Below are 26,509 nucleotides of genomic sequence, written 5' to 3' on the forward strand. Positions count from 1 at the left end.
TAATGGAGTTGCCAGTCAACAATTGACTGAAATAAAAAAGCTGTATAAAATGTCAGCAGCATTTGTTTTCCTCAAAATAGCTAAGAATCAATAGTTTACTTTTAACAGTTCATGCATATGGAATTATGCAATAATCTATTTATACTGTAATAGGAAGATTATTTATACCACCTTGGTAATCCTATCTCTTAATGATGTTCTTGTAAAGAAGTGACAAAATTAAGGATATTAAAAATGGCTGTCATCCTGTTTTGTGATGATCTAGAGATGTGGGGGGAGAATGAGGGAGAGAGCAAGGGAGGGAGACAGAGTCTGTCATGGAAACAGGTTGGAGTAAATTGCAATGGATTAAGGAGCTAGCAGGAAGTTTTGTTGGGCTGAGAAACGGAATGAGAGAGGTTAGTTAATGAGTAAAGTGAGATTCAGACTGTTTTAGATTGCTGAAGATATGCAAGTCCTGGGTGATTTGAAGATCACTCAAGTTGATAAGAATCCTGGGTAAATGAGAATCAACAAAATGGGAAAAGGACTATGGTTTGAGGGAAATCCGAGTTAAAAACCTAAGACTGTGATCATCATCACGCTTCTCTGACTGTTTCTCTGACAGTATATGTGGGTTTAAAATATCACAAATAAAAAAATGAACCATTTCACAAGAAAGTTTCTACATGCTGTTATGTTTGACCCTCCCACATACATCCACATAAAGTAACTTGTACATTTTCTGATTGTACTGAAGTTATTTTACCCAGGCAAAATATTTAATCGAGACTCTGCTAGATTCTTTTGGACTGTTATGTTAAAAGTGAGAAATAATTTACCACTGTTTGCTAAACATTAAAAATAATAATTGGGAGAAAAATGTTGTATATTGCTATAAATCAGCTGAATCAATGGATATGTTCAAAATCCTCCTGTAAAATTCCTTCTTACTTTCAAAACTGCTTGAAAACATGAAGTGAATGCTCAGAGAAGTATTTATTTCATGGTATTTGCATATGGAGTACTTGTGATATATAAAAATAGAGTCTTAATTTAAAAATCATGAATATAACTGCCTTTTGTTTATAATCTAGTCCTGTTATATTTCAGCCTAAACTGTGATTCCTACTGTTGAACAAGCATTGGTGGCTCTGCCTTTATTTCTTTTAATGTAATAAAACCATCATAAGATGAGCTTTGGCTATTCTATTTTGAGGTGATAAATATTATTTGTGCAGGTTCTGTGCAGTGAAAATACTTCATTTTTAATCTCCTCTGTGGAAAATTCTGAGAACTGGCTAACACCATGGTGTGATAATGCTGCACATCACCACTAGGGGATGTATTAGTAAAATAATATTCACTCATTCAAATTATCTTATAAAGTCTTTATCGCATCTTGGCTGAATGTTAAGATTCAATCCTAAATCCAGGTGTGTTAGTGGTTAATCTGCCTAAGAACCATATTGGTATCATCCTTACGAGAAAAATGAAGCAGATAACAGCAGGTTTAATTTTTTTAAAATCAAGGATTCACATGATAATTGCATTTTATAGCAATATACCTTGTCTTATTTTTTTTCCTCCGTAAATTGAGGAAATTTATAGCTATTGTATATTTAACAGATTCTTTGTTAGATAGGAAATTATAGTGACACCAACTAATCCTATAAAGAGTGGATGATCTTTTTTGTTATGGAATATTTTGTAGGTTTTTTCTTCTTATGATTGGTTATTTTAAAATATAAAACATTCTGAAAAATAACTTGATTTCTCTTACCACTCTACTTTGTTTACAGAACATCACAGAATTGCATATCTTAATGGAGGTACTTGGCTGCTTGGAAACATCAATCAAGCTGGCTACTTTAGGGTTAACTATGACATTAGAAACTGGAGATTGATAATTGACCAACTTATGAGAAACCATAAAGTAAGCTCATTTCACTTTCTTGCCTGAATACACGAAACACTTCCAGTTTCTTTCATCTTAAGGTCTTCAATTTTTCTCCTCTACCCTTATAGGTAATCTCTGTCAGTAATCGTGCAGGTTTGATCGATGATGCATTCAATTTAGCCAGGTATGTTTTTTGAGAGATAATCTAGTTTAATGCATATTCCTACAGCCCTCATATATTTCCCTTCATAGTGTGCCTGTACAGTTTGAAGTTGAAGATACTTTAAAACTCTTCCAATTTTCATCTCTTTTCTTCAAGTTTCTGTCTTTTTATGATAGAGCACAAAAAAGATTCTCAGCATTGCATTCTCTATTTCTGAGTAGTAAAACCTGAGAGTATTTCTGAACGCAGATGCTTGATTTTTTTAAAAGGTCAATTTGGTACTTTGAGATTAATAATCTGTTCCCATTTCAATAATGAATTGTTTACTTTTCAAAGTCATCCTTGAGCAACATCCTAACCACACCAAACTTGATTGCAGGAAATACGACTTCAACAACAGAGTAGTCAATGTCTGGAATACTCTACCTGACTGTAGTTTCTTCCCCAAACCCCCAAAACTTTAACCTTAGACTGTCTACTGTTGACCTCACCCCTTTCCTAAGAGGTCTGTAGGGGGCGTGCATAAGTGCACCAACGTGCCTACCGTCCTGTCCTATTGTTTCTTTTTTTTTTCTTATATGTACCCATTTCATGTATTCATAACTATGTATATTCTTATACCTATTATCTTGTAAGCAACTGACAAATCAAATAAATCAAATAAATAAATAAATAAAACATATCATTTTAGTAATAAAACTCTTTGAGCTACAGAATTTTAATCATCTATTCCAGATAAAATGTCTTATTTTGCAGTAAAATATATGCATATATTCTCATCCAGTCCGGAATGGTATGAATGTACATGCAGATATTGAAACCAATTTTAGATGTGGCAGATTTTGAATAATTATAATTGCAAAGTAACAACTGCTAACAATTTATGAAAATAACTATCGTAATGTTAGTGATCAAAGTTTGTATTAACCAGTAAATAAGAACCTAAACCAATTTTAAAAGTGGCAGGTTTTGCATGACAATAATTGCAATGTAACAATTATTAATAATATAATTTATGAAAATAGATGTCATAGTATTACTGATCAAAGTTTGCAGTTACCTATGAATAAAAACTTGAAACTTCCTAGCTGTAGAGGAAACAATATAAGGGGGGGAGAAAGAAATGGAAATAGCATGAACAACAAAAAATAGGCAACAAATGTTAGGAGAAGCAGTAAGATTACTAGCCATTTTAGAAAGGGAGGGCACATGTATTGTAAGTGGAACTATTATTGCTTATCTTTCTTTGATCTCTACTATCATATTTGTGGCAATAAAGGGCACTCACCTTAGCAGGAGAAGAATCTTGCTGAATTAAATATTTTCTTGCCCATGGCAACCAGCCAGTTCTTTCAAACAAGCCTGCAAGCAGGACTTACTTATGAGATTTTTATCCCACCTTTATTACCGGTATTTTATAAGTAAGTCAAGGTGGCAAATGTACATAATGCTCCATCCTCTTTTTATTTTCCCATAGGAAAACCTGTCAGGTAGATTGGTCTGAGGGAGCCCAAAGTCACCCAGCCAGCTTTCATGGCTAAGGCAGGACTAGAACTCACAGTATCTTGACTTCTAGCCTTGATTCTTTAATTACTACACCAAACTAGATGTCTGATTTGAAAGTAATAATGCATTTCAGTACATTTTGCTTCTCATGAGTGTTAGTTTTTGTATCCAATAGTTGTTGATTCTTCCTTGAATAACACACTTTATATAAAAGTATGTTTTTATCTGTATGAAATTTCCTGCCAATCAGTTTTATGGGATGACTCATACCTTTAGGACAGGGGTGTCAAACTCAATTTCATTGAGGGCCGCATCAGGGCTGTGGTTGACCTCAGGAGGCCAGGCATGAGTGTTCAGCTGGGTGGGCATAGCCAACTGGGTGGGTGTGGCTAGTTTGATGCCACTTCCCAAATTGCTGGCATGCTTCCTCTTTGCTTGGGTAGACCAGGCTGAAGCCAGGTTGGCCCAATCTTTCCTCTTCACATTGGATAGACTAGGACGGTCCCGCTGGCCAGATCTGACCACATCGTGGGCTGGATCTGGCCTGTGGCCCTTAAATTTGACACCCCTGTCCTAAAGGTATGAAAGAAAAAAGGGAAAAATGTTTGATTACTTTTTGCACTCCATGCTTAAGAGTTATACAGACACCAATTATATTTTTAATATATTTTTAATAAGCACCTAGTTTATTTTGCCATTCATTGAAGAACATAATTACTACATTCTGTAGATATTCATTGATCATTACAAAAAAAAAAAGGATGCTTGCTATACTGGCACTTGGTTTGGCCAATCAAAGTCTAATTTAGATACATTCTTGAAGGATGTGATTCATGACAGCATTTGATATCTCATGATTATAGTCTGTTTCTCATGATCCTTGATTTACATGTTTTAGTAAATGTTAATCTGTTATTATTTTAATTCATTTAATTTGTATACTGCTTAGTATGCTATCCAGAAATATATTACACAGAATACTTAAAAATAATAAAAGAGGACAAAGCATTATTTGTGCTCTAATATATTAGAAACTAAACATAGTAACTTTTTAACTCCTTTAGCCTCCAGATCTTTGAATACTGGTAAAGTTAATCGAACAGAATTAATACTGCTTTTTTTAGTACAAATTTCTACTTTAAGAAAAACAGTTCACTGTCATTACAATGCAATTTGAACATTAAATGCTATGCTCTCTTTATAGAGAAAATTGAACTTACTGTATATTGTCCAGAGGATAAGATATATGGAGTTTTATTTTATTTTTCTTTTGAAGCATAGAATATTTATTTTAAAATTCATATACTTTTTCTACATCACAAAGTATGCATTATCTTCTTAATTTGCAACGTAATGTTCTTCCAAATGTATGATATATTAATAAAAAATATACCCTAAGGGATATTTTTAAGTTCTACATAGCCTTAATTTAGTAAGGAGTTATTTCATGACTATTTCCATTAAATGTGAAAAAATTGTTTCTCAATGACTTTCTAATGCAATCAGCAGACATAGAACTCAATTATTCTGCAATTATTGGAAATGGTGTACTTGATAACAGTTGATTTTTATATAGCAGATTTGTCAATTTAATACATTTTAGTTTATTACTGGTAATGTAACTTTTCATAAGGATATAATATTAATATGTATATTAGTACATGAAAATTAAATTGCATCAATATTTCAGTTCCCTTTTTGGCAGTTTGCATTTTGCTGAATATAGTCGGGAGATCTTAGATGAGATGCTTCATGCATTCCCCTACAAGCAGGTGAATGAAACGTTCCCCAGGAAGGAGGGTTTGTTTACAGCAGTGATTCTCAACCTTTTCTTTACCATGGACTCCTTTTACATACCTTTTGTGGCCACAGATGATGACCAAGGGCCACCAAGACTTAATTCAAAATTTAAATCATAACATTTCTTTAAGCCTTCACGGATCCCCTGTGATGACATTGAGGCCTCCCAGGCATCTGCAGACAACAGGCTGAGAGCCACTGGAATATATTCTAGCTCCTAGATTATTTTCTTAGGATCTCTAGATATAAGGATCAAATAGCAAATGATGGAGAGATCTCTATCTGAGAGAGTCATTGTTAACATAAATTATACCACAATATATGGATGTAGATAGATACCTTCATCCATGTATATGTATGGTTTCTCACATTTTTTCCCCCCATTATTTTCCAGTTCTTTCTTTGACTGATGAATGTTATCTCACTGGCTAATCAGTTATTCTGGGGGGGAAATGGAATATATTGCTTTGTTGGTTGAGATTTTTAAGGCAGAGTAGGAGTCTACTGGAGTAGGGCAGCTAATAAATTTAAATAAATAAATAATGCTTGTGCAGGTTTCAATTCAAAATGTATTTTGGAAACTTTGCTCATTAGAAAGGGTAACATATTGCTTTGCCTACCAAGTAGGAATTTTAAATAGCATTTTTCAGTTTCACTCATTTTAGGTGGATATGGAATGATTGACAGGAGCTATCCTTAAATCAGAATGAACCTTACCTTAGCTGTTTTCATCATAGCGTTTTGAATAGATGGCAAGATTGTGGAGGATATACGTGTTTGAAGCCACTTATCCCATCTATTTTTAATTGTATTAGTGCTTTTAATTAAACTTTCTTCTAAGTTACTTATTCTCTATTACAGGTAATTCAATACCTAACATTTGTTCTGAATTTCTTTCAGTGTTTTGATAATTATATATAATTTATTATTTGTAATCTGCCTTCCTGGCTTTTGATCTTGAAAGTAGTATCCCAGTTTGGCACTATTTAGGAATAGGTGCATAATGTTTAGTTTATTAAGGAATGTGTGCATGATGTTTAGTTTATTAATGGAAAGCGTGTGACTAGGCAAAAAGATCTTACTCAGCTTGTAGTGGCAAAGACCTAGGAACATAGCAATAGTACTTCAAGTTTAGGTGTTTATGATCAGAAGAGTGTATAATGTGAAAATTCACAGGGTGATATTTATGACAGTTTGAGTCATTTATATCTTCATAACAATTCAATACCCCAAGTTTTATTTCCAGTCTAATGAAAAGAACATGGGTACTTTTTATATTCTGATCATAAAATACATAATTAAAAAGGAGTCTGCTCCAATTTCTATTAATTATGGTAAGCTTAATCAGTCACTGGTTGAGATCCAGTGGAGGATAGGCCTTGAGAGTGGATCTTGGGTTGTGTGATGTGTGTTCCTGAATGAGAGTTGGGAAGAGGGAATAAGTGGGTTGGGCACCACTTTACCAGTTAGTGGGAGAAGCCAGTTAAGGAGGAGTAGATAGATGGGAGTGGGATAAGTGGTTCAGAGGTTCTGATAGCACTAAGAAGAATAACTGAACCATGTGCAAGTACAGATGGCCATGATCATTCCCAGTTTAGTGAAAGGGGGGGGGGAGTCACGATATGTCACGTGATGAAAATATGACATCGCGAGTTTGACACTTGTGGTTTAGGCAGATCAGTATATTCAGCTGGGATTTATTTCACCTTCCTACTATTGCCCTGATCTATGGAACATCTTATCCAGTGGTGGGATTCAAATAATTTAACAACTGGTTCTCTGGCATAATGATTGGCTAGATGGACATGGCTGAGTGGGCATGGCCAGTGGGCATGACAGCACTCAGTTTCCTGCAGCATTCTGCCAGTCAAAATGGGGTGCAGGGGTTAATTACAAAATATGGGCTTTGCTTTGTGACATCCAGATCTAGCGAGCAAGATGTGTGAACTACACAGAAAATATACTTTTGTTTGGTTATGAAGAAATATCCCCAAAGTCAGATGTACATCAAATGTAGACTGACTTTTAGCTACTCATCTTCCCAGCAAACAGCACATTTTGAAACTCCAGGTAAAGAGGATTCATTTTAGGATGAATAACCACAGTTTGCATATTGGAGGTTCCAAAGGAATGTTGGGAAACTCTGTATTTTAAAGAACATTTGAGAGAGGGGTTCAGAATAGCCCTTCTCTGCCTGCAGCTGTAGAGACCCGGCACCAATCAAAACACTATTTGTGAAGCAACTGATCAACATTGACAGAATAAGCCATTAGTATATGAAAATAAGAGCAAACTCCACTCCCTACTAGTATTGATGATATTACCTAGTTTGGTAATGAAACATCTACAAGAAAACCATCAAGCTCAGAGAGCAAAAAGGACCTCACAGTTCAACCCTGAGCTACAAGTATTCTCTTGTATCGAAAAATACTTGTTGGTTAGAGGGACTCAGAGCCTGCCTTATATGAGATGGCTCCCAGTGGATTTCACTCTAAAATTTGATATGATTTCTGTAAATAAGGAATGTAGAATTATAATGACTGAGTATTTGATCCTTCATTTATCAAAAATTACAAAGCTAAGGGATAAACAAATAAAAAACAGATTTGAAAAAAGAAAAGGTTCAGGAAAGAAAAAGTGAGTGTAAGAAAGAAAGAGGAAAAGAAGGAAAACTGAAAAGGAATGACTTCCAACTTTCTTTGGTATAGATATAAGTAAAAAAAAAATCAAACTCTTACTCTAAGATTAACATTTGTCTACATTACTTCCATAATCCCATATCTAATCATCAAAGCCCAGATCAACTTTTAATTTCAGTTTCTCACAAAAAGTCCACTAATAGTTCATATCGCTTTAATCACTATTTGTTAAGGAAACCACAACTGATTTATTTAATTGCATCAAACTCTAAATAAAACAAAAATGGAAAATCCTAAGCTCTAATGTAGACCTATGCTTTTCAACTTTTGCAACTTTAAGATGCATGGACTTCAATTCCCAGAATTCCCAAGGCAGCATGAAATTTGTCCATCTTAAACTTGCCAAGACTGAAAAATGCTGATCTACAGATAGGGATTTTTCCATTCCTCTTTTACTGGTTCTTACTTACATATGAGTAATCATAATGCAAAAGCCTCACTTCCACCCCATTCCAGAGCCATTGTGATGACCCGCAGTGTCTCAAAAATAACATAAAAACTAAAACATGAATCAAGGTCTTGTAGTGCCTTCAACTTAGCTTCGCTGTTTTATTAGTCACAGTTTAAATTCAAAAAGGTAATGAAGCAAAAGGAAACCAAAAACAAACTGCATTGACGAGAGTTCCAAGACAAACCAAGATAATTAATCACACATTCCAGGAAGATAACTGGGAGAGTCCATGGGAAGAGCGCCAACAAAGATAAACCTCATCCAAGGAAAGCACTAATTTGACTACAGCGGCTGTGAACACGCAGTTCCAAACTCTTATACAGAGCTCACAGCTGCAATCCATGAGGAGGATCATGGCTCTCTCCTCCTGAGTAGACCACGCTTTTCCCTGATTGTCTCCTCCTTGCATGACCTAGGATGGATAGGGGATGGGCCTGGATCCTCCTCTGATTGCTCATCCGGCCTCTGCCCTTCCCCAGGCTCCTCCACCACCTCTGGAGCCACACTTCCACTCCCTGTTGGCTGTTCCTCCTCTTCCTCAGAGTCAGTGTCCACCAGGGTCATGACAGCCATCATAATGCAAAATCCTCACTCCCACATCATCCCAGAGCAACCACCATTCCCTCACTAACCTGCTTTCCAGCTCTGTTCTGCATGCAGTGCAACAAAAGAAGACCACGTGACTACCAGTTTAAAAAAAGTTCAGTCAAACCTTCCAACTTCTTGGAGGATCTTGTGAAGTTGGAACGTCTGACTGAACTTTTTTTAAACTGATAGTCACATGGTCTTCTTTTGTAGGAGGCCACCCAGGCGGGCGGGGGGGAAGCCTCCCAGCTGATCGGCATCCATTCACTGCCTCCTAGCTGATGAGCATTGCTCCAAGTCATAACCCTGCAGCCTCACCACTCTGAATGTCAACCCCGGTGGGTGGGGCGAGGCCAGCCTATGGTGGGATCAACCGGTTCTCCAAACTACGCAAAAAATTAACATCAGGTTCAGCCGAACTGATGCGAATCAGCTGAATCCCACCACTGATCTTATCCCTGGAGGTGAGGTTGGACTCCACACATCTTCTAGAACTAGCATAGGGATTCAATAGTGATACACAGCCCAGGGGGCAGTTGTTGGTTTAAGGATGCTCTCTTTATATATTTCACACAGATTTTTATAGTCTTTTTACTTGTAAAAAGACTTAAAAAGACTTAAATTGACTTACCTCTTCACACTTGTCTATTGTTCTTGGCAAGTTAATCCAATTCTGATTTTAAAAAACCAAAAGGTTATACGGGTTTCATCTGCTTATGTTTTTTCGGTGCTAAAAAACAAGAGGCAAAGCTCCAGTTTATTGAAATATCATCCAAGAACTTGCAAAAATCACGATATCATAGTTAAAATTCCTTTCCAGGAGGAAGATATGGTCAAATAGAGGAATTTTAGCTTTGTAGATAAATGTTCTATTACATTAAACTTTAGAAATATTTGGAATGGACCTGGTAGGGTATATCATATAAAAAATGCATTATGTTTGCTTTTATACCTATGATATTATTGTGGTTTTGCTTACATTGCTTATTGCTTTTGTCTCTGCTTTATGGGTTTTTCAAGTTTTTAGATTGTACTGCGAATGCTTTAACTACTGTATATTATTTATACTGTGAAAGTGGCAGGACCATTCTTTTAAATTCTGGTGGAGTAGAAGTATGATAGTGAAATAAACAGAGAAAGAAAGATAGTATAAAAAAGAGTTTAATTGCTTCAGCACAATTTATCTTTGGGGTTGATGATGATGAGATATTAAAGTAAGAATCTGTTTACCTTGCATGCTAATGATTTTGTTCTCTGGATAAAACATATGAATGGTCACTGCTAGCAGCAACATATTTTAACTTCATTTATTTACTATATTAAACATTTGTTAATACAACCCATCTTTATTCTTACTTGGTTGCTCCCACCACTCCTCTTCAGGGTCACTTTTTTTATTAAAGAACTTGCAAGATCAGGATTTTAGAGAACAAATAGACAATAACACACACAACAATATTGCTTCACTTTTAATCCCTAGGAATGCAAATTCTTAAATAAAATATTAGGCAATACAATCTATTGGGCCTTAAATGACCTATGTCTTTTGCCTCAAGCTTTGCCTGTAGTAAAGCTAGCTCACAAACAAATCATTATCACATATGAAGACTCAAGAATGCAAACTCAGAGAATATATACTCCTCTCTCCTTCCAGCAAGAGCAAAAGAAGAAGTTGGAAGAAATGTGTTTGCATTGGGAAGGAAAGAGGAAAGAAGGAAGAAAGCAACTAGATTGAGATAAGGCAAAGTAAGGTGGAAGGGAATGAAGGAAAGCAAGAATGAATTTTTCTTCATAATTTTTAAAATAACACAGCTGTTTGAAGACAACAGGATTTTTTTTATGAAAGTAAAAAAAGTTTGAAAACTTAGTTACTCCAACCTGTGCTCTTTTCATAGAGATGACCACTTGGATATCTCACCTCCAATCTGTGGAAAATCAACATGTTTTTCCATCGTTTTGCATACCAGACAAATATCTAAAACAATTATCAGTTGGGGAGGAAATGGGGAGGGGGGATTTTTCTGCCTGTCATCCTTCCCTCAGCCTGTGCTGAGCTTGAGGAATAGATAACAGGCAGGAACATTCCCCCTCCCCATTTTCCTTCCATTTGCCAAAAAACCTCCCAAAAAGAGGGAAAAAGAAAGCAACTGGCTGTGGAGTTGCCAGCTTTGGGGAAGTGGCCCAACAAGCAGAAGTGCTGTGCCCAGAGAAAGAAGGGCAAAAGCGGTATTTGTGCTGTCCCAAGAAGCCAGCAGTCTGCCCCCTGCCCGTGCCACCACTCGTGCTGGTCAAGCCCATCCCTGGGGCTTATTTTCAGGGTAGGGGTAATATTAGGTCCACCCAGTGGCAGATTAAGGCTCACTGATGCCCTAAGCAATGACAAATCTTTGTTCCCCACTCCTTTGTACATACTGTACTTAGGCTGCATAAAAGTTTTTTTTTAAGTTTTATTGTTTTTAAGACAAACTTAGACAAACACAACATAAAAACATCAAGCCATCTTCGATATATATACATAGTGTGTCAGTTGGTTTATAAATTGTTTTGTGCTTCCACTTCATAGTCTTCACTTACATTGTATATGTTCTTGTATTGTCAATCAAATATTCCTAAATACATGAATATCATTGTTAATCAATCATTTGACTATACTATTATTCATGTTTTACAAGATAATCCATATTTTACTTAATTTGTTTTATGACAGTTCATATTATCATCTCAAATCTATCCTATAATCATTTTGTAGATATAATAAAAATACATCTTTATATATTCATTATGTTCTAAAAATCTACATGTTTCATTACCATGTTTTATTGTCTAACCATTGAAAGAATAGATCCCAAATTTTATAAAATTGTTTATCTTCTTGTTCTCTGATTTCAAAGGTCAATCTACTCATTTCAGCACATTCCAATATTTTCTTAATAACTTCCTCCTGTGTTGATATTTTCTCATTTTTCTAGTTTTTAGCAAATACGATCCTAGCTGCTGTTAATACATTTACAATCAAATATTTCAATTCTTTACTGTATATTTCAGGTAAAATTCCCAATAAAAATATCTCTGGTTTCAAATCTATATGCTTTTTGTCATTTTTTCCAACCATGTGTGGATTTTAGTCCAATATTTTTGGCATCCACACACGTCCACCACATATGATAATATGAGCCAGGTATCTGATGACATTTCCAACATTTTTCAGATTTGTTCTTGAACATTCTTGCTATTCTTGTTGGGGGGAAATGCCACCTGTAAAACATCTTATACAAATTTTCTTTATATGCTGTTGACATTGTCATTTTATAATTTTGAGACCACAATTTTTGCCATTTCTCTAGATCAATCCCATATCCAAAATTCTTCCCCCAAACAATCATTGTTTCTTTAACTTGTTCTTCTTCTAGTTTAATTTCTAGTAAATATCCATACAATTTTTTTAATCACCTTTTCATCAGTACCTGTCAAAATCTTATCTAAATCAGTCAATTTATCATAGAAACCTTCTGTTTTAGAATCTTTATCATACCTTGAATGTATTTGCGCATATGAAAACCAATTCATCTTCATACCTTGTTCCTCTAGTTTTTGCATAGATTTAAGTTCACCCTTTTCATTTAATATTTCACCATATCTAACTCTTTGTTCCTTTTTGTACATTATAGGATAAGAAAATGCTTCAATAGTCGATAGCCAGACTGGAATTTTCAAATAACATTGCCTTTTAGTCTTCTCCCAGTTTAACCACAGAGACTCCCGTATATAATGTCTTCTAAAATACCCCTATGTTTTGGTTCCTTTATACCATAAAAAAGCATGCCACCCCAACATCAGATCATGTCCTTCTAATGTCAACAATCTAGCATTTCTTAATGTTATCTATTCCTTAACCCACATCAAATTTGTACTTGGTAGCACAACTCTCAATTAGGCAAACCAAATCCTCCACTTATTCTAGCATCTTGCAAAAGTTTTAATTTTATTCTCACTTTCTTACCTTGCCATATATATTTCAACACAATTTTATTTAAATCTTCAAAATAATCTTTTCCAAGCCTAATTGGAATTGTTTGGAACAAATATAAAATTCTGGGTAATATATTCATCTTGATTGTTGATATTCTCCCTATTAATGACAGTTGTAAATTTTCCCATTTCACCAAATCTAGTGCTATCTGCTGCTTAAGTTTAATATAGGTATTCTCTTTTAGTGTGCTACATCTTGCTGTCAAGTGTATCCCCAAGTACTTGATCTTATTTGTGACCTGGATTTTCAAAACATCCGCCAGTTCTTCCTTTTGTCTTAATAACATATTCTTTGTCAAAATCTTTGTTTTGTCTTTATTTATTTTCAAACCAGCCACCTTCCCATATACCTCTATCTTTTCTATCAATTTTAATGCTGTTTCTAGTGTGTCTTCTAAAATGAAAACCAGATCATCTGCAAATGCTTGCAATTTAAACTCTTCCTTTTTAATTTTCATCCCTTTTATATCCTTTTCTCTAATATTTCTGTTTAGCACTTCCAAGGTTAACACAAACAACAAAGGTGACAGTGGGCACCCTTGTCTTGTTCCTTTTCTGATATCAATAGAGTCCATCAAACCTCCCTCTATCATTACCTTTGCCGTTTGCTTATGATATATAGCTTCTATTGCTTGGATGAATTTTTTACCAAAGCCCATCTGTTCCAGCTGTAATAACATCGCCAATTTGCATTGTCAAATGCCTTCTGTGCATCTAAGAATATCAAAGCCATTTGTTTTTCAGGGTGTGCCTCATAGTATTCCAAAGTGTCCAAGATTACTCTCATATTGTCTTTAATTTGTCTCTTTGGCAGAAATCCATTTTGATCAGGTTGAATAAAATTATTTAGGTATTTTTTAAGTCTTTCTGCCAATATTGAAGCAAAAATTTTATAATCTGCGTTTAGTAAGGAAATAGGTCTATAGTTCTTGATTTGTAATGGGTCGGCCTCCTCTTTTGGAACCAGTGTAATATAAGCTTCTGACCATGATTTAGGTATCTTCTTCTTTAACATAACTTTATTCATAACTTCCAGCAATAGAAGATTCAACGATTCTTGTAGTGTTTTGTAAAATTCCGCCAGAACTCCATCTGGGCCTGGTGCCTTTCCATTGGGGTAGGTTAGTATTCTATAAGTACTGTTTAACTCTTTCATCATCAATATTCTCTTGTGTGTATAGTTTCCCATAATAGTCTCATATAATTTCCTTCTTCTCTTTACTTACATAGCAAACTTGGCCTTGATCATCTATTAATTGCAGTATTTTCCTTGATTCTTTCTCCTTTCTCAGTTTTTATGCTAACCATCTACCTGGTTTATTTGCATCTTCAAAATAGTTCTGTTTCACACTTCTGATTTTCTGTGCTAATTCTTCTTTTTCCATTAATTCCATTTTATGTTTAATTATATCCATTTTTAACTTAATGTCCTTTTTCTGTGGCATTTTCTGTAACTCTTTTTCAAGTCCTTTATACTCATCCTCTAATGTCTTAGAGGCTAGTCTTTTCATGATATTGCTTTTCCTTGTACAGTCTATTATCAAGCCTCTGGCATATGCCTTCATTGTATCCCATACATTCTGCGTTGATGTGTCTTCTTTTTTATTTTCTTTAAAAAAAATCCACTTCTTTCTCCATCCTCTGTATGAAGTTTTTTTCTTTTAGTATAGTATTATTTAACATCCATCTAGATCTTCTTCTTTGTCCTATGATCTGCCCAAGTACTTGTTTCAATATTTATTTCTTGGATATTAACGAACAATTCTGTTAACATCCATATCATATCTATTCTGGACCATGATAAATGTCTGTTTTAATAGAAGGTGTATTGTTTAGTCTTAGCATTTCTTTTTCTCCATGCATCTTTTAAATTTATTTCATCTGTCATTTTAAAAAAGGATTTAGGGAGTCTTTCTGTTTTGCTTTGTTGTTTTCTGTGTTGTATAGTCCAATTTATTGTCTACAATTCCATTAAAGTCTCCCATCATAACAATATTAGCATAGCCCAGTTCAATTATTTTCATATGTAATTTTCTATAAAATTCTTCTTGATTGTCATTCAGGGCATAGATTGCAATCAGGAGTGTTTTCATATTATTGTCCATTATTTCCACCATTAATAATCTTCCATCATCATCTGTATGGATCAATTTTGCTGGGATAATATCTTTAATATATAAAACCACTCCTCTTTTCTTGCATTGTGTCAAAGAAGTAAATATTTTCTCTAACTTTGGCTGTATCAACAATTGTTCATGTTGCTTTTTAATATGTACTTCTTGTAGGCAGATTATATCAAGTTTTAATTTCTCTAATTTGTGGAAAGTTTTCCTTCTTTTAACAGCTGAGTTAAGTCTGTTTATGTTAATTGTAATCAGTTTTTTCTCTTCCATGGTTATACTTTATAGGTAGGTTTGGCAGCTCTCGTAGATCTTGGTTCACGTTGTTCCTTAACTTCCACGTTTCCTCCTATTGAACCTTCTTCTTTTTCAGTCGCTATTTGGCAGTCCTCTTGGAATTCAATTAGCGACATTTCTTTTTCTGTCTCCTCCTCTTTCCCTCCAAAGTATTCTGTATAAAATAATTCAGCTTTCTCAATTGAGTCAATTCTGTGTCTCTGTTCTTGCCATGTGAACATTAAACCTTCTGGAATCAACCATCTATAATTCACCTCTTTTTTAAGTAGAATTTTAGTCAGGAATCGGTATTCTCTTCTCATCTCTCTCACTCTTCTGGGTACTTGTTTCAGGACCACATTCTCCTTATCTTTATATTTAAATGTTTTCTCTCTTGCCACCTGCAATATTTGTGTATTAATGGCTTTCTTTGTAAATCTGATGTAAACTTCTCTTGGTAGGCTATTTCTCATTGCGTATCTTGTGAAGACTTGAAAAACCTCATCTATTCCATCCATCATCTTCTCTTTGGTTATTTCCAGAGCTTCAGCCAAGATTTCTATCATTATCTCAGCCAAGTTTTGTCCCTTTTCTTCCTCTATGTTTTGGAATCTGAGATAAAATTCTGATCTGTTCAACTCCCATCTCAGCATTCCACTTTTATCTTGTTCAACCACAGTTAATCTGCCATCAATATCTACAATCTTCTTAACTCTTTGTTTATCTTCTTCAATTTTTTGGAATATCTCATCATACTTCATCATCATTGTTGAATATTCTCCACCTTTTCATCAGTTTTTTCTATTCTCTTTTCAATATTCTCTGTTCTTGCTTGTATGCTTTGAATTCCTTGCATTATCATCTGCAGCATCACCTTTTCCTGTTCTTTTTCTTGTTGTAACATTGCCTGTATTGAGCGTTGTCCTCCAGATGGTGAAGAGGAAGAAGTAGGAATTGAAGAACCAGCCACTGTTAGTTTCCTGCTCATTTCAGATGATTCAAAATCTTCAGGTTCTTCTAGACCTTAATCCACTCGTGAAATAATCAATTGTAATTCCAAGTAAAAATAGTGGAAAAAAAGAAGCAAAATAAAAACAAATTCTTCAGGTTCTTGTATACCTTAATCCAATCGATTAGTTAAATAGCAGTAAAAACTCAAAAAAGGAAGAAAAAAAACCATAAACAGAAAAAGGAAAAAATTGTTAAATCTTGTAGGAGGCAAAAAAATAAAAAGTAAAAAACTAAAGAAGAAAAAAAAGAAATTCTTCAGGTTCTTCAACACCTTACTCCAATTAAAAAGTCTCAGGTATGTATAGGTATACAAAAAAAGGAAGCCACAAAAACAAAACCAATATGGAAAGTAAATAAAAAATGCAGGAGAGGGAGAGAGAAAAAAGAAAAAAGACTACTCCCTAAAAAAAAGAAAAGAAAACATTAATACTAAAACTTGTCCTTTAAAATGAAATGCAAAAGTAAAAATTAGGCTACAAAAGCAAAAAGAAAGACAAAAGCAAGTTCCCAAAGGCCAAAGATCCAAATGACTATTACAAATAATAAGCTGATAAGGAGGGGGTTTGTTAAAGTAAGGAATAGTCCAGCTTAAAAAAAGAGAAAAAGAACACACTGCACCTATTTAGTTATCCAAGGCTTTTGCTAAGTTTTATAGCTCTCTTCTCTAGAGTCTTATCGTCTTTTTTCTGTAAACTTCAACACCAGACCCCAACTACTGATAGAAACCCAGAAGAGCACCTGCAATAATACTCTCCCATGCTCTTCCCTCTATCTTAGCAGACAGGCTCAAAGTCCTTGAAAACAAGTCTGAATTCTCTCTCAGTTTGTCTGGTCGACAGAGAGAAAAAATAACAATATTTCTAAGCCTCTAGTTGGCAGTGTTACAAAGTTTCCTCTGCTTTCACTTTTCCCCTCCTTTTCCAAACAAAATATAATAAAAATTAATTAAAAAGGAAAAAGGATTTAGAAAATAAAGCTAAACAGGAATCTCTAGCCTAAAATATTATAAAGACAAAAAGGAGAAGAAACAAAAAAGAAAAAGAAAAAATAAAGTAGAAAAAAAAAGACCAGTCCAGTTCAAAGTAAAAAATCATATATGAAATGTCCAGCAAAAAAAAAGGAAAAAATTAATTTGACTTCCCGTTTAAAATTGCCGCTTAATCACTTCTGTCTAAGATTTTACAGATTCTTTCTTTTCCTTAGGGTGTTGTTTCAAATCTTAAAGTAAAGAAAAAATTCTCACCAAACCGGCACACTTTCTCTTTCCGTTCTCTTCCATTTCGGAGCTGTTCCAACTTCAGCAGCTTTAAAGGCTGCTTCTTTGCCGCTGGCAAAAAGAGCTTCTCCTGGATCTACCAGGGACTTTGTGGTATCCCTGGGATTGACAGGACACACTCTTTACATTCACCATCTCTTCGGGATGGTTTAGATCCATTTGGACTATCCAGGAGCAAAGATATCAGCGGCGATCTCAGACCTCCAAGATTGCACGCTGTATCGTCGCGATGCCAGCTCTGCCCTCCCAGGCTGCATAAAAGTTTTTGTGGTGCCCCCTTTGGGCCTGTGCTTAGCCTGCTTAATGGTTAATACACCACTGGCCAACCCCCCCCCCAAATTAGGGTTGGGCTTATTTGGGGGGTGGGTCATGTTTTCAGAGAAACTGTAGTTCCCCTCTTCAAAAAAGGGGAAAAAATAGATGCAGATGACACCAAGCTAGCAGGAATAGCCCACACTTCAGAAGATAGATTTAAGATACAGGAGGATCTTGACTTGGTAGCAGAGTTCCAATATCTCAGGGACTGCCACAAAGAAGAAGGAGTCAAACTATTATCCAAACCACTCTTTACATTCACCGTCTCTTCGGGATGGTTTAGATCCGTTTGGACCATCCAAGAGCAAAAATATCAGTGGCAATCTCAGACCTTCAAGATCGCACACCGTATCATCGCGATACTATTATACTAGGCGATACTATACCTTGCGATACTATAGATTATACTATCTATATGATTATTACAGAAAATCATAGACCAAGATTGAATTCATTTTGATATATAATTAAGAAATTGTGAATAATAACTAGATCCATACCATTTTCCTTTTCTCATATAACATAATAAATACAGCAAAACTACTTTGCAGAATGGACACTTACAAAATTGAAAATATTAAAAATAATATTAACATTACTATATAACATGGAAAATGATCCTACTTTTTCAGATAGATAGATAGATAGATAGATAGATAGATGGATAGATGGATGGATGGATAGATAGATAGATAGATAGATAGATAGATAGATAGATAGATAGATAGATAGATAGATAGATAGAAACAGACAAGTCTGTATCATCAGGCATTTTCCCCCAAGCAATAATTATAACAATGTCTTTATACAGGGCTGGCTATTTGCCCCAGAATATTCCACTTGAAATTATTAGATACCTGTCAAAGGAAAAGGAATTTCTACCTTGGCATGCTGCTAGCCGAGCTCTTTATCCTCTAGATAAGTTGCTGGACCGCACTGAGAACTACAACATGTTCAATGTAAGTAAAGATAAATATCTTGTATATATAAAGAAATTTGTCTCTTTTTTTAATCAATCACTAAAGTGTTGTCCTCCCTACAAGAACACTATATACAGTATTAATCAAGGTGAACACTATATACAGTATCAATCCAAGTGTATTCAGGAGTAGGCAACCCCTACCCCCTAGATAATATGGATTTTCCTATTCTCCTTTGAAACTAACTGTGCTAGCTGTGGATAGTAGAAGTTGACATTCACAACTAGATAGAAATTAGATAGAAATGCATTATACTATATATAAAACTGCATGTGCTATTACATTTTGGACCATTTGCAACTTCTGAATGTTCTTAAGGGAAATTTTATTTAGAATACATTACAGTAGTCTGAATAGGTAGTTAACTAAGGCATGGTGATCATGAGCAGAGACTTTTGATTTTGCACACCAACTTTAACTGGGTAAATGCCTCAATTTATAGAGTCAATGTTAGGAACTCTCCAGATCCAAGGGACCTACAAATCCACAACCACCCAGTCTTTCTAAAATTAAGCCAGAAAACTATTCTACCCACTCCCCCCATCCATACTCCTACAATCTAAATTTGGGGAAAGAATCTTGACAGCATTATCTGGACAGTTCAGGGCAGGATTGTAAACTAAATAACACCAACGTTCTCATGATACCTAATTGCATGCCAATAGAAGACCTAAGACAAGTGATTTTGTGTGAATGTTAAACAGAAGTGGATAGATCACTGAAGCACTTTCTAATGCAAGGTCTAGAGAAGGAGGTTTTCATCAACACTAACTAGAACCAGTCTCAAAAGAACAACTGCAAATCTTAGTCCAGTACTTGAATCTCCTAAGCCATCTCAGAAGGATACTATGATCAATGGAATCAAAAGTGGATGTGAATTGCATGCAAAGATAATCACTTTCATCCAGTGTCTAGATCCAAAGTCTGCTTATGTCTTTTCATTTACAGTTAGGCAGCTTTGTAAATAAAGATTATCCACTCTTAGACTATATTAATATAATGCAAAATATTTTTAAAATGTTATATTTTGCTTTTAACATGCTGGTCTGATAATAAGGACATTGTAGAATGACTTATTGATGACAAAGTCATATATTATAATGGTGTAAAAAGTAAAGTATCAAAAGTAGAAAATTGTCACATTGTCATTGATTTAAAAATGCCAACATTTTAAAAGGACACTGAAAGGCAGACCTCATTAAATTGTCCAATCCTGATATGCAGCTCATATTATTCAATATTATATCAATTGGGTGCTTTTGTAGTGATTTTGCCACCATACCTATAAACCTACATCTATAAAGAAAGTGAAACCCATCAGTTCGTCACAATATGTGGCCTAAATCTGTCGCTTGTAAATATTTAATAATGGACTTTACTGAAACATGTACTTACAAGTTAAGGATAGCCTGCAATAGCAAATGGTTAACATGTTTAAGCATCAGGAGCTTTTCAAGTATTTTCATATTGAAATTAGAAAACTTTATCCAATGTTAAGTCCTTTCTAAAGTTAGTTACTTCAGAATGAACTCCAATTTATATAAACTCTGTAGGTCAAAGGAAGCAAGAAATTTGTTCCATTTTCTATTTTCTTTCTGCAGCATTTTACACCCTCTGAAATCCTCAATTGATTTAACAGTCTGACCAGGAACATTAGTTTCTCTGTAGAAAATTATAGTAGTAATAATGAAAACAAAATTCCAAATTCCAATATTATATGCAGATGTTGTAAAGAAAAAGATGAAGCCATGGATCACATAATTAGTGAATGAAGATATACATACATACATACATACATACATACATACATACATATAAAATTGACTATGAACAACATTATGACAAGAGTAGCCACTATGAGGCATTGGTAGCACTGCAAAAACTATAATTTCTGACTTTCCTGAATGTGATATGAACACAAAATCAACACACTAAAAATGATTATAAATTTTAAGAGATGTTGATGTACAAACTTATCAATATCTAGAATACAGCACTCCATGTATAATACTAATTGAAAAGAGTGGTTTTTAAATGTGGCAATAACCAGGAATTGAGAAAAACCAACTGGGAAAAAAATAAGACCTATAAGCTAGCTGTGATACTGGGAATAGAAAGTTAAGGTAGTCTTGGTCAGGAAAAAAAAACCCTACTCAAATCACAGTGTTTTTATTCATAAAATTTACATGCAGGAAACGAATTTATGCATAATGTAGACCAGGGGTATCAAACTCACATCATCATGGCAGCAACATGTGACATATCGGGATGTTTTCCTGTTTGCTAAACCAGGCAAGGGCGTGGCCAGCGCATGACAACAGCCCTGATGTAGACTAAAATAACTCTTTCAAAATGGAGAGGAGACAGTCTGAGATACATTTGCTTGCTTTGGACAAGATGAAACATCCATATTGACTATGAAAATATTTAATGCAGAGACTTTTTCCTCATTTCAGGAGTACATCTTAAGACAAGTTGCTTCAATGTATCTAAAGCTGGGATGGCCAATGAATAATTTGGAGAAATCTTTGGTTCAAGCTTCCTACCAGCATGAGTAATTCTATTTTTTTAATTGTTGCAAAATAGCTTTAATGAACTGAATTTCCTAAACTTAATTCAAAGTGGTAATCAGATTTAACTTTTATATCTTCTGTTTATTTGGCTCATGAGCTCATTGGAAAGCTTAAATGAATTTTCTAAATTCACATTGTGTATTGCCCATTATGATGTTGCCTCTTTTTTTTAGAATTTCAAAGAATCATTGATTCTAACAGTAATTTAATTTTGGCTGCATTTTTACAATAGAACTTTTGATAGGTTGAGGGCTTCATGGCCATGACTTCTGTTTCATCATTGTTGTTTAACAATTATTGAACAAAGTTGTAACATTCTTCATATCAGTGGTGGGATTCTACCAGTTCGGCTCGGTTCAGGTGAACCAGTAGTAAAAAAAACACCAGTTCGGCCAAACCAGTATTTCTCTTTTTTTCTTACTCCCGATGACCAGGTATTCTGATGATCAGCTGTGCCAGGATCCCCCCTCACTGTCTTACTGATTCACCCAGGAGGCTTCCCTGAGGTCCAGGAGGCCAAAAAAATGCAGCGCTGCACAAAAAAAAAGAAGCCATGTCCACCTAGCCACTCCCACCTAACCATGGCTCACAGAGCTGGTAGTAAAAATAATTGCATCCCACCCCTGGTTCATATGCATGTCTTCCTTAAATATTAATTTAGATCAGTGTTTCTCAAACTTGGCAACTTTAGATATGTGTGTTTTAACTCCCAGAATTCTTCAGCCAATCATGCTGGCTGGAGAATTCTGGGAGTTGAAGTACACAAATCTTAAAGTTGCCAAATTTGAGGAACATTGGTTTAAATCTTGGCAACAGTGGTGTATTTTCTCCTGAGAATGTGAATATATTTAGTAGCATCAGGTTAATGCTAGTTTTGTCTTTGGGTACACAGGGAGTTCCGCCGTGAAGTGATTATGCTGGCATGCAGCTTTGGTAACAAGCATTGCCACCAGCAGGCTGCAACTCTAATCTCTGACTGGATCTCCAGCAATAGAAACAGGTAAAAAATGACATCCTACATTACTCATACAGATTTTCCCATAAAGATTGTTTTATCCAAAATTAATTTTACTACAGAGTGGAGTGCTCATATATGCATATTAATAATAGTTGGATCCCGGAAGGAAGATATTTTGTGGAAGAAAAATGCCATTTCTTTGTGTAGGGGTGAGTGAGAGTGAGAGTTGTTGCTGAAAATCTTAACACAAGTGTTAAAGTACCACCTCCCATGGTATTAATACTGGTGCAAGATCAGGGTGCAGGGGGACCTTCCAACAGCTGCAATGATGGAAGGGAAAAATCTCTTTTATCCACTCCCAAAGCCACAGTAGAATTGTTCTAAAGTGCTCTAAGCTGGATCATCTACATTTACTTTTAGATTTCCATCACCTCTATATATTTGTTAATGTTCAGAGTTTTGCAGTGTGAATTCAGTGCCAGAAAAGTAAACACAGATGGCTGAGGCTTCATTTAACTTCTTTATAAACACAAGTAAATTTTACAATACCAGTTATAGATTTCTCCAACATGGAGCAAACTCAAACAGAAGCAGACATGTTACACGCTCAGACGAGAGCAGCAACTCAACTTCAGCAGGCAAGCAAGCTAGTTTCTCTTTCACTTTAGAGCTGAGCACAGCACAGAGATAAACCATGTCCAGATTCTCTCATTAAGTTTCAGCCCTCAATTCAGCTCTTATTGGCTGACCTTGTGACTAGCTCTATTCCAGTTCATGAATATACTCTGACAGTTAACCCACTTGCAGCATCTTGGTGACCCAGTTAGACCCAGTTAGAACTCAGAACACAGCCAAAGATTGCTTAGTAGTTAATGTAATATTCAATTTGGTCTCATAAGCACGTAGTGTGTTCCTTATTGTCCCTTAATACATATTCCTTCTGCGGATTCAAGATCTAACCGTAAGGACTCAGAAATAACCTTTGCAGCATACTCTATATACAACTCTTTTTCAGTCCATCTCCCCCACACACAACTAATATTCCAACTATTTAGTAATACCACATAACAACATCAAATTGGACTGATCGGTTACAATACAGTTCATATAACACAAGACACTATAACTAAATTTACAGGGAAAGGTAAATAAATGTGATGAGGTAAAACAGTGACAGTCCTGAAATTGCACCTATTTGCTGTAACAAATGATTATGGTAATGGAAATAGCAAATAAAACTCCCTGGTGACCGAAGACAAAAGATACCATAACAATGTATCCATATGGCAGAACACAAACGAACAAGGTGAGGACACAAAGATAATTGTCTGAAAAGGAAAACAGTAACTATACACCTCCCTATAACTTTTTTTGGAAATACAAAAATGTGTAGGATACAAGATGATCTCTGTGCAAAGAATTATCCACTAACAATAGTGAAAAAGTCTTTCCCTCATTTCTCAACATTGCCACTGATATATGCAAGGTAAGTAAGTTAAATATTGTTTTGTACTGAATATATTTTAGTACTTCTTTATATGATACAGTAGTTCAGTTGCATGATCTTTGGTCTTTTCATAAGAATTTTTCTGTAATTTTGTTTGTATAGCATATTGCCTCTATTATTCTCTTTAGGTTCTGGGAAAGGTTGTGTTCTGGGTAATTCAGATAATCAAAGAGGGCTTTTTCTGTTTACAGGTTATTTTACAATTGTGTAATATGCATAACAATGGCATTGTGGCCATGAATAATGTTTTAATAGGATCAGTTCAATAATTATTCTGTGGACAAAGTTGTGATGGACATTTGTAATCATCGCACCATATTACTTTTCCTCCTGTTAAAATAAACAATCACATATGGGAAAATGGAAGGACACTGAATATAATTCCAGTAATCTTATTTTTTACATATTAATTTGATGTTGGCAGGAGGTTTAGAAGTAGATCCAAGCATCCAAATACAAATTGGAACAATTTCATTGAACTTCTTTAACCTTTGCAGTGCATCTGTTGTGAAAGAAAAGCTGTTTTAAAATCCACTAGTTTTTGCAAAGTTTCTTCTAAAGGTAAAGTCACTGAATCCTTATTTTAGTTTTTATAAACTATGAAAACAATAAATAGGTTTTTTTTAAATGTACAATAATTGCAATGTCTCACAAATACAAATGTAATATTATAAGGAGGTATTGAGAGAAAATTGGAATAGGGATGAATATTTTCAATGACATCCAAAGGAATGTTCTTTCTTTCATTTTCAAAATCACCACTTCATTTAGTTATGGTATCATTTAAGTCTGTGTTCATTATCCCCCTCTCCCCCCAAAAAACCACAACTTGAAAGTAGAACCAAATCATATGATAGCAGTATGCTCATCACTGAATGTATTCAAGTAAAGTCCGAACTGCCACCTGTCACAGAAGCTTTGATTTGCACTTCTGCCCAGAGCAGTCTATTGTACTTAATAGTCTAAATCAGTGCTTCCAAAACATTTTCTTTCATTACCCAAACCACCAATTAGAAAGTCATATTGAACTTCAAAGACTGGTCACAAATCCCCTCCTTCAGCATCTTGTCACCTCAAATGGTTGCTGAACAAATTGATCATAACCCAAGGGCTACCTGTATTATAAAAATACCATTGATCTTTATGTCATTTCAACAAATTACCATTGATAATTTCATTGATTTTTGTCTTAATAAGAATACTGTAATGGAACGTGTAGATGACCTTAGGGAATGAGGGAAAGAGATTCTGCCAAAGGAATGATCAGATAAGAGAGGAAAAAACTCCTAATGGCTTAATGATCAGAGAAAGAAAGTTTGGAAAAGTAACTAAACAGTTAAAAGTGGTAGCAAAACAAACAGGACCCACCAAATCTTCTCTTGATTTCAATTTAGGTTCTCCTTCAAAAACAATCAATAAATTAGCCTGTCAATTAACTAACTACCATATCAACCACCAAATGTAAATATCATTTCTCTTCTTAAAAAAAGCTTCCTGTAGTGACAGCCATAAATGAATTTTGGGAGTCAACCTTGCATTCTCAATATGGCATGCCTAATACAGTGATAAAACCCTGTTTCTTAAAATCATACATAATACATACAATACATACATACCGGTACATACATACATACCCATGTTTCCCAGAAAATAAGTCTGGATCCTACTTTCTTTTGTTCTTTTTCATGTACAGGAGGCCCACTTCTGCTTGCTTGCGGCAGGGTAGGAGGTCACATAGCATGCCAGTACCACCTCCGCAAGGTGAGGAATGGTGCTGTCCTGCACTGGCTTACCTCAGCCCCCACAGCCACCACACACATCCCATGCCATCTCACCAAGCTCTTAAGTAGGGCTTATTTTCAAGATAGGGCTTATATTAGGCACCCACATAAAAACATTCTAGGTTTATTGTTGGGGAAATGGGTACATACTCTGGTTTCTCTTCAGATTGTGTGTGTATGTATGTGTGTGTGTGTATACATATACACATACACACATACATATACATATATACATATATATATATTCGTAGATTTTCACAGGTACAGGTATGTAGGTCTAGGTGTGTTTGGATCTTTTCCCACGTAAGATTAAGAGTATCTTGGCGACGTTTCGGCGAGGTCCCACACTTGCCATCCTCTGGCTGGTGCTTTCGGCTTCGTGCCAGTGCAAGTAGTGTGTGATCGGAGCTGCTGTCTCTCTATAAATATTGGTGGTGGGGGCTGGTGTACTGGGCTGGTTGGCTGTGCTGCTGCCTCTTGATTGGTTGATGGAGTTGATGTTGGTATAATGGGCTGTGTGATGGCCTTGTGAGTTTTGTTGTGGAGATATCCTGGATCTTGTGCTATGATCTCCTGGGTCGTTTGTTTTGTAGTGATCTT

General features: G+C 35.2%; 1 protein-coding gene across 2 annotated transcripts in view; it reads left to right on the top strand.

Moving 5' to 3' along the window:
- TRHDE (thyrotropin releasing hormone degrading enzyme) overlaps window positions 1-26,509 on the top strand; it is a 236,612-nt gene that overhangs the window by 195,064 nt on the left and 15,039 nt on the right. For both annotated transcript variants that reach the window (XM_026699463.2, XM_087934471.1), the window contains 5 exons: window positions 1,782-1,915; window positions 2,008-2,063; window positions 18,922-19,069; window positions 21,547-21,644; window positions 22,556-22,663. In XM_026699463.2, coding sequence (XP_026555248.1) covers window positions 1,782-1,915; window positions 2,008-2,063; window positions 18,922-19,069; window positions 21,547-21,644; window positions 22,556-22,663 — 544 coding nt within the window. The remainder of the gene's footprint in view (window positions 1-1,781; window positions 1,916-2,007; window positions 2,064-18,921; window positions 19,070-21,546; window positions 21,645-22,555; window positions 22,664-26,509) is intronic.

The sequence above is a fragment of the Pseudonaja textilis genome, chromosome 5 (genome assembly GCF_049901715.1).
Source record: "Pseudonaja textilis isolate UNSWEBS1 chromosome 5, rPseTex1.2, whole genome shotgun sequence".
NCBI lineage: Eukaryota > Metazoa > Chordata > Lepidosauria > Squamata > Elapidae > Pseudonaja > Pseudonaja textilis.